Source organism: Adelges cooleyi, unplaced genomic scaffold, assembly GCF_023614345.1.
Source record: "Adelges cooleyi isolate 19-005CV unplaced genomic scaffold, UGA_ACOO_1.1 ACOO_flye_CR_arks_rails_tigmint_CR_PRNA_519, whole genome shotgun sequence".
Lineage (NCBI taxonomy): Eukaryota > Metazoa > Arthropoda > Insecta > Hemiptera > Adelgidae > Adelges > Adelges cooleyi.
Window position 1 is genome coordinate 1557870 of NW_026096208.1, and position 8932 is coordinate 1566801.

Here is an 8932-nt window from a genome sequence, read left to right on the forward strand (position 1 = left end):
AGTTTAGAAGGAGCATGAACATTATTGAAAAACTGTAGTCACTTTATATTTTGCATATAAAGTGACAATGAAAAAACAATTGAATTTTTAGTTAAACCCAGTAAGATATTGAGTATCCACGATAAAAAAATCATCCTATTCATATCTGTTAAATTTTGTTACTTACTGCATATTTTAAATTATTATCAAATCAGATATACGTTTGTATGGTTGGTATACTTACTAAACACAGATGTTTTATTATTATTTTTTTTAACTTTCACACACTATTTAGACAATGTCTACGTGTTACATAGTTATTTGTACATATCTATTTTAAGTATATTTTAGTATCACAAACGACTTTTTTAGGGCATTGAATTGTAAAATGTTTTATTCTAAACAGAAATTTTCATGTTAGTTTCAGAGTCTTCAGATTAGGTAATCGTTGTTCAGATTCAAACGTGTAATAGTAATAAGCGAAAGTATTTGCTAAAACCAATTTTAATCACATTAAATAATACATATTGTTAACGAATTGTTTGAGATACATGTTATATTGTATAATAGACAGCTAGTATTATTATTTAAAATGTACATAATAACTTTAAATATTTTATAATAAACAATCAAAGCAATTAACAAAAATATGAATTAAAATAATTGAGTAGTGAATGTATGTGTGGATACCTTGCAAATGACAGAATTTAATAAATATAATTAATGAATAAATAACAAGAGTAGTTGTTATAAATTGTTTCAAAAGTTAGCTACTCAATATTACGGATACCAACTCCGTATGTGGTACATAATGTCTTCAAAAAAATTATCATCACACAGAAAAATATATCCGGCATCGCGTTTGTATTTAAAGCTGCCATCCAGCGAAGTTAACGTACAACAATTACCAGAGTGATCAACATCAACGTTTCTTATATAATCATCTGGGAATTTTATACTTCGAAGCAAACCCATTAGACGACATATTTCGGTAAAGTTGGCGAATTTCGGTCTTCCTTTAGCTTAAAAAGAATAAAAAATTATTGTAAATGTACATCTTGACTTAAATTTATCCACGTTGAGATATGTGACAATGCACGGAGTAGGTAAGTTATGAGTATAAACGGTTTTTATCAGCTAAAGGAATTGTTGTTGCTTTTGCACACAACCCTAGTCGACTAAGTTGCAAGTTAGATTTCAAATCTATAAAATGTGTACTTGTTGGCTATACAATAAACCCTTATAGACTATGAAACCATTAAACAACTGTTTTTGTAAGCCGGGATGTCATTTTTAATAATATTAAATCATTGATATAGAAAAAAAAAAAAATTTTTTTAGTGGAAAATTTAAAAAATGTTTAAACAACAGCAAAAAAAAAAATTTATATAGAACCTCAAGATGATGAAAACATTGAAACGTCTGAAGAAGCCGAAGAAGAATGTTTGTTGAGATGCGTATAAATTATAAATTTTAGTTGTTCAGCAAATTGAATAATTATAATTAAAAGTAAAACTAGTAAAAACTACACTGATTATTAGTATTTACCTATTGCAGCGATAAGTGCATTTTTTGTTACTTTTCCTGTTATAAGTCTTCTTTGTTCTCCAAACGTGTTTAACGAATCGTTCTCAAAATCTGTGAAAATAAATAAATTACATACTAAAAACTTTTTTTTTAAATTTCGGTTTTTCGTGAAATAATTGTATTACATTCTATGAAGTGTGTTTAAGGTACCAACACTACTTACAAACTTTGTTACGCATTTGACTAGATAGCCATACTATATTTAATTCGACTAGTACTATATATTATATATATCTATAGGCCATACCGTTTCGACAGAGTTAAAAAATGTTTAAATAACAACTTTGGACAAAAATCGTCTTTATTCCCTTTTTGAGGGAGATGATATAGACTGTGTTTATTTTGAAATTTAGTGAAACACTTTCTATTTACTTACATAAATTTGAATTTACAATCTAAGACTTTATGGCTATTTACGTCAGTTATAAAATGCTTGCTTACTTTCGTTCTCGCCAAGTTGAGGCACAGTGATTTCTGTAAAAAAGTGTATATATTCCAGTAAAAAACCCATACTTCATCAATGTAAAAATATGCACATTGGTTTGTATTATATTTCAAATGATTGTTTAAATAGAAATTATAAACAATGATTAAATTATGCTTCAAACGATCATCAAGACTTGCATAAAAAACATTGTATAGCATTATGACTTTAAATTATTATAGTGTATTTATCGAATTTGGTTAAAACTGAGTAATTATGAATTTTGAAAATTGTTCCAAAAATTGTGTTAAACTTTATACTTACTTGTAGCTTGATATATTGCTTTTTGCACTGCCAACTGATCAGCTATGGCAATACTTTCTGAAATATAAAAAACACAATTAAAAATCAGTTTAATAATCGTATAGTATATACTTGTATAAGAAACTCTATAAAGTAGAATTATAAAATATATGAAAATAGGTTACCTGGTAAGTTAATAATAAATGGATCACCTGAAATTGAAACAAAAATATGTTATTAAGCTATGTGGATTAATTATTTGGAAATACGTCCAACAATTTTTTTTTTTTTAAATGTATATTTAAAATTTGTAAATTTATAACAATAAGTAAATTTTTTTATGATATTACATGTACACACATGGCATGAATGATCAGAATAAGGGGCTGTGCTCTAACTGCTCCTCAGTATTCAATATTTTTGTAGTTTTTAAAATCTAAAGTATAAACATATTTTTTTTTTTGTAAGTGTTTATTTAAAACTTGAATACCGTATGACTGTACATGTCTAATAAACGATTTGTAAATTTAGACTTTATGGATAAGGCCTAATTGAGATTTGCGGATATATTTAAGCACATGAAAACGGGACCTTATAATTAAACAAAATGTTCCCCATTTTAATAAAAAGAAAAAAAAAATGAGGTACTACTTAGATATGAGCTAAAGATCTTAGGGAGTTCTTTTTTTGGACAGGCTATTATGAATTGAAAGTATGAGGTGTAGAAAAAAATTTGAAAACCCCATTTAATATATTATCATTTTATAAGAATATTTGTAAAGTAGTATAAGACAATTGGTTACCATGAGTTTCTATTTTGAAAATTTTTGCTGTTTCTGAAATTAAAACGGAAATGTATTATGCCCAAAATGAGATTTGAATTACAATCAACAACTATGTGGAAATTCGTCCAAAAAATTATAAATAACATTATTACCCGGTATGGCCCACATCAAATTAACTGTCACTGAAATTGGAATAATATAAATTTATGATTTAATGCGGTTGGATTTTTTTTAACAGTCAAACCTTAACATTTCTTCCTAGTAGCAAACTTTATTTGAATTATTTTCTTATATTATAATATTGATTACCTATCGATTTATCTCTGTTAATTATATTTGATATTGCAGTTTCCAATCCAGCAGGATCTACAAGCAAATAGTGGTTAGAGCTATATGCACAATTTCATATGAAATCATAATACTTGTAAATATTGTGCATTAAAACCTTCAGAATAAGAATATACACAACTTTAAGGTGACAATTTAACTTAATGCTACTCAACTTGTTCTATGAAATAGTAATCTTGTACAGCCTATTATGTTCTATGTAAATTATAGGGATTTTTTTTTTTATATAAATACAAAGTATTCGATTTTCTTATACAAATTAGTATTTACAGAGTAATTGGTATACTGGTAACATGTACCCAATTTACACTTAATCTGAAGTTATCAAAAAAAAAAAAGACTTTAGCTAGTTGTTAATTATTTATAAATCATCTGTAAATCAAAATATATCTTACTTGTATCAAAAGCCTCTTTGATGTATTTGTCTATAGTAAATTATTTCATACTTATGTATAAAACGATAAAATTAAAAACAAATTTTGTATCGTATGAAAAATTGGTACTGACTTGTAACGTAAACCGAATTTGCATAGTCCGCTGTGAGAAAGAATTAAACATTTAATTTTCTATTCAGATTTTTAACTACTTTGAAAAGGTACGTGTAAAAAATAAATATATACCTGTCGTTATTGGCGAAACGTTTACAAAGGCAAGCGTTATTAAAATGCAGAGAAGGGTCATTGTGCTGGACAATAAAATTGAAGCGATTCAAATAATATTACTTTTGAGAAAGATATATGTTTTATTTTCAGTGGTAGAGTGATTTTCTTGTGACTAGACAGTCGTAAGGTCGGTGTGTCGGTATGTCAACCAAAGAAGTAAAATAACAATATATTTTGCAGTATACAAAGCTCTATGACAGTGTATAATAAATGTATGCGACACGTGTGGTTTTATATATACAAATCATTTTTATACTTCAATTACAGCTATCGCGTCGGCTATGTGTATCCGTGAACTTAAGCCCACGTCACAAAAAAAAATGAGTATGGAAAAAAAAATGATGTAAAAAATATAATGTTGTTGTTTTTTATCACACTACTATTCTGTAAATTTCTTAAAGATATTTAAAAATTTGATAACATTTAACACTATTTTTATTATTATTCCCACCCCAGTAAAACACTAATAATTATTATTATTAATATTATGATTAATTTTGTCATGTTAATTTCAGAGTCATCAGATTAGGTAATCGTTTTTCAAATTCAAACGTGTAGTAGTAAAATAAGCGAAAGTATTTGCTAAAACCGATTTTAATTATTTCAAATTATACATATTGTTAACTAATTTTTTGAGATACATGATATATTGTATAATAGACAGCTAGTATTATTATTTAAAATTCGTATTTATAATAATTATTTTATAACAAAACATTAAAACATTTAACACAAAATATATGAAATAAAATAATTGAATTGTGAATGTATGTGTAGACACCTTGCAAATGACAGAATTTACATACAGACTACAGTTATAAGTACCAACTAAATATAACTGAGCCAAATTGTTTATTATTTAATACATTGAGTTAAATGAAAATTTAATTACAAGTGCGACATATAAAAATTATTAAAGTAAAATAACAACAGTAGGTGCAATACAGTTTTTAAAAGCCAGTTACGTTTGCTGATCTCTATTACAAGAACCAATTTTGTATGTGATACATAATGTCCTCAAAATAAGTACCACCACCCATTGGAATTACTGCCCAAACATCTACGACATCACGTTGGTATATGTGACTGTCATTTTGTGATGTTAATATACAAAAATTAGCAGATTCGTCAACATTAATATTTCTGATATGTTGGTCTGGGAATTTTATACTTCGGAGCGCACCCATTAGACGACATATTTCGTTAAGGTTGGTGAATCTTCTGGGTCTTCCTTTATCTTAAAAAGAATACAATAATATTGTGAATATACTTCTTCACTTAAATTTATCCATTTTAATATGTGACAATGCACGAGAGTAGGTAAGTGATGAGTTTAAACGGCTATGTTCAGCTTCAGGAATTGTTGTTGCTTTTGCACACAATATTATTTGACTATGCTGCAAGTTAGATTCAAAATCAATAAAATGTATTCTTGTTGGCTATTTTTAATGAAAAAAAAATTTGTTTTGGTAGAAAATTTAGAAAATGTTTGAACAACAGAAGAAAATATTTATAAAGAACCTCAAGATGATGATAACATTAAAACGTCTGAAGAAGCCGAAGAAGAATGTTTGTTGAGATGCGTATAAATTATAAATTTTAGTTGTTCAACAAATTGAATAATTATAATTAAAAGTAAAACTAGTAAAAATCTACACTGATTATTAGTATTTACCTATTGCAGCAATAAGTGCGTTTTTTGTTACTTTTCCTGTTATAAGTCTTCTCTGTTCTCCAAACGTGTTTAACGAATCGTTCTCAAAATCTGTGAAAATAAACAAGTTACATCGTAAAAAAATTCTTTTAAAAAAATTTTGTTTTTCGTGAAATAATTGTATTACATTCTATGAAATGTGTTTGATATACCAACACGTTATGCAGTAACTACAAACTTTGTTATGAACTTGACTAGATAGCTATACTATATTCAATTCGACTAGTACTAAAGATATGTATAAGCCATACCGACAGAGTTATAAAATGTTTAAATAACAACTTTGGACAAAAATCGTCTTTATTCCCTTTTTTGAGGGAGATGATATAAAGTGTTTTTTTTTTAATTTAGTGAAACACTTTCTATTTACTTACATAAATTGAAATTTACAATCTAAGACTTTTGGGCTATTTACGTCAGTTATTAAATGCTTGCTTACTTTCGTTCTCGCTAAGTTTAGGCACAGTGATTTCTGTAAAAAAGTGTATATATTCCAGTAAAAAACCCATACTTCATCAATGTAAAAATATGTACGTTGGTTAGGATTATATTTCAAATGACCATGTTTAAATGTGAAATTATAAACAATGATTAAATTATACTTCAAACGATCATCAAGACTTGCATAAAAAACATTGTATAGCTCAATGACTTTGAATTATTATAGTATATTTATCGAATTTGGTTAAAACTGAGAAATTATGAATTTTGAAAATTGTTCCTAAAATTGTGTTAATCTTTATAATTACTTGTAGCTTGATATATTGCTTCTTGCACTGCCAACTGATCATCTATGGCAATTTTTTCTAAAATATAAAAAATACTATACCTTATGTATGTCTATTGTATTTTTTTTAACTTGATTAACATGAAAACTTATACTTTTTTTTTAATTATAATTATTATAATTAAAAGTTGCCTTGGCAATCAAGTTAAAAATCACAAGGTACAACTTAAATTAGTGACTAAAGTCGTGGGGATTTCTTATCCGAATAGCTTACTATCGATTAAAAGTGTGAGCCATAGGAGATACAAAGAGAAATCAATTTAATAACCGTATTGTAATACTTGTATAAGAAACCCTAAAAATTAGAATTATAAAAAATATGAGAAAGTAGGTTACCTGGTAAATTGACAATAAATGGATCACCTGAAATTAAAACAAAAATATGTTATTATGCTATGTGGATTAACTTTTTGAAAATATGTCCAACAATTTTTTTTTTTAAATACATATTTACAATTTTCGAATTTATAACAATAAGTAAATTTGAAGACAACATGTACACACATGACACAAATGTTTAAAAAAAAGGGACTGTTCACCAACGGCACCTCAGGGTTTAATGTTTTTGTAATTTGTAAAATATTTTATGTATATAACTACATTTTTTTGATAGTTTTTATTTAAAATTTGAATACCGTATGACTAATATAGAATACAATATATAAAATAATTCTAAACAGGTCTAATAATGAATTTGTAAATTTGAACTTTAAGGATAAGGCTTAATTTAGATTTTAGAATATATCTTAGCATATGAAAACGGGAACTGAATACTAAACAAAACGAGGTACAACTTAGATATTAACTAGAGATTTAAAATCTTAAGGAGTTCTTATTTGGACAAGCTATGATGAATTGAAAGTATGAGCCATAGGAAAAAAAAATATATATATATAAACCATTTAATATATAATTTTAAAGAATCTTCGGAAAGTGTTAGTAGTATTATATAAAAATTGGTTACTATGAGTTTCTATGTTGAAAATATTTGCTGTTTCTGAAATCAAAAAGAAAATGTATTATGGCCAAAATAAGTTTTCAATTATAATCAACAGCTATGTGGAAATACTTCCAAAAAATTGTAAAGAACATTGTTACCCGGTATAGCCAACATCAAATTACATGTCACTGAAATAAGAATAATATAAATTTATGATTTAATGGTGTTGGATTTTATTTTAACAGTAAAACTTTAACATTTATTCCTTTTACTTTATTAAAATTTTTTTTTTTTAATTATAATAATGATTACGTATTGATTTATATCCGTTAATAATACTTGAAATTGCAGTTTGCAATCCAGCAGGATCTACAAGCAAATACTTGTTAGAGATATATGCACATATTCAAATCATAATAATGTATGAATTTATACATACAAATCTCCACAACAAGAAAATACATAGCTTTAATGGGACTATATTTAATTAACGCTACTCAATCTGTTATGTTAAGGAAATTGCATGCGGACTGTTTTTTTTGACAATTAAGACGAAAAAGCCAGACAAAAGTTCGACTACTTAGAATAGTCTGATTTCAATTCTAATCACTGAACATCAAAATATATCTTACCTTTATCAAACGCCTCTTTGATGTATTTGTCTGTAATAATAAATTTCAAATGTATGTATAATATGGTAAAATTAAAAAACATTTTAAATCATTTAAAGATTTGGTACTGACTGGTAATGTACACCGAATTTGCATAGTGCGCTGTCAGAAAGAATTAATTATTGAATTTTTCAATTCAGATTTGTAACTATCTTTTATAAGTAGGTACTTGTATAAATTAAATACTCACATGTCATTATTGGCGAAACGTTTACAAAGGCTAGTGTTATTAAAATGCAGAGAAGCTTCATAGTGCTGAATAATATTAATGGAACAATTGAAATACTATAACTTGTAAGAAAGATATGAATTCAAACAGCTAGTTTTACTTTATATGTTAGAGTGATATTCTTGCGACTATTCTTAACGTCGGTGTGTCGATATGTCAACCAAAGAAGTAAAATATATTTTGCAGTATGCAAAGCACTATAATAGTTTATAATAAACGTATGCGACACGAGTGGTTTTTTATTATAAAGTAAATAACTTATACAGGATGACTTTTTTTGTCGTGGACAACTCTAAATCTCTCTCTGTTGAATCACTAATTTAATACATTTTTTTTTCACAGTGTTTTTATATAATGTGATCTTAATTTTCTAAATAAAGTTATTTTGTTCTTACCTATTTGTTCAAATTAGGTTGTTTGATAGCATTTTGGACCAGTCAAAATTGTTAGTACATTATTCTCAATTTAAAAAAGTTATTGAAATATATGCGATACCATTAAGG

At 26.4% G+C, this 8932-nt stretch overlaps 1 protein-coding gene across 8 annotated transcripts; it reads right to left on the minus strand.

Moving 5' to 3' along the window:
• Positions 1–668: 668 nt before the first annotated feature.
• On the minus strand, positions 669–8598 carry LOC126842403 (uncharacterized). 8 transcript variants are annotated; one of them, XM_050579413.1, is made up of 11 exons: positions 8391–8598; positions 8273–8302; positions 3822–3851; positions 3388–3444; positions 3231–3260; positions 3097–3129; positions 2479–2505; positions 2315–2371; positions 2008–2040; positions 1528–1617; positions 669–1001 (listed from the first exon to the last, which is right to left on the minus strand). In XM_050579413.1, the coding sequence occupies exons 1-11, from the start codon at positions 8449–8451 to the stop codon at positions 760–762; spliced, it is 690 nt and encodes a 229-aa protein (XP_050435370.1). In that variant the 5' UTR covers positions 8452–8598; the 3' UTR covers positions 669–759. The 8 variants fall into 8 exon arrangements, with proteins under 8 accessions (XP_050435370.1, XP_050435369.1, XP_050435372.1 ...); XM_050579412.1 differs by lacking the exons at positions 2008–2040; positions 2315–2371; positions 2479–2505; ... (2 more) ...; positions 3388–3444; positions 3822–3851 and adding exons at positions 6242–6274; positions 6552–6608; positions 6926–6952; ... (2 more) ...; positions 7842–7898; positions 8162–8191 and having other exon boundaries at positions 697–1001; XM_050579410.1 differs by lacking the exons at positions 669–1001; positions 1528–1617; positions 2008–2040; ... (4 more) ...; positions 3388–3444; positions 3822–3851 and adding exons at positions 4703–5325; positions 5764–5853; positions 6242–6274; ... (4 more) ...; positions 7842–7898; positions 8162–8191.
• Between the last annotated feature and the right edge of the window lie 334 nt (positions 8599–8932).

Excerpts from the sequence above, each read along its gene's own strand:
- LOC126842403 (XM_050579410.1), bottom strand. The coding sequence starts at position 8,451 with ATGAAGCTTCTCTGCATTTTAATAACACTAGCCTTTGTAAACGTTTCG. Across the intron at positions 6,275-6,551 it reads AGCAATATATCAAGCTACAA|AAATCACTGTGCCTAAACTT; the intron begins GTAATTATAAAG and ends ACTTTTTTACAG. Across the intron at positions 5,326-5,763 it reads CGCACTTATTGCTGCAATAG|ATAAAGGAAGACCCAGAAGA; the intron begins GTAAATACTAAT and ends ATTCTTTTTAAG.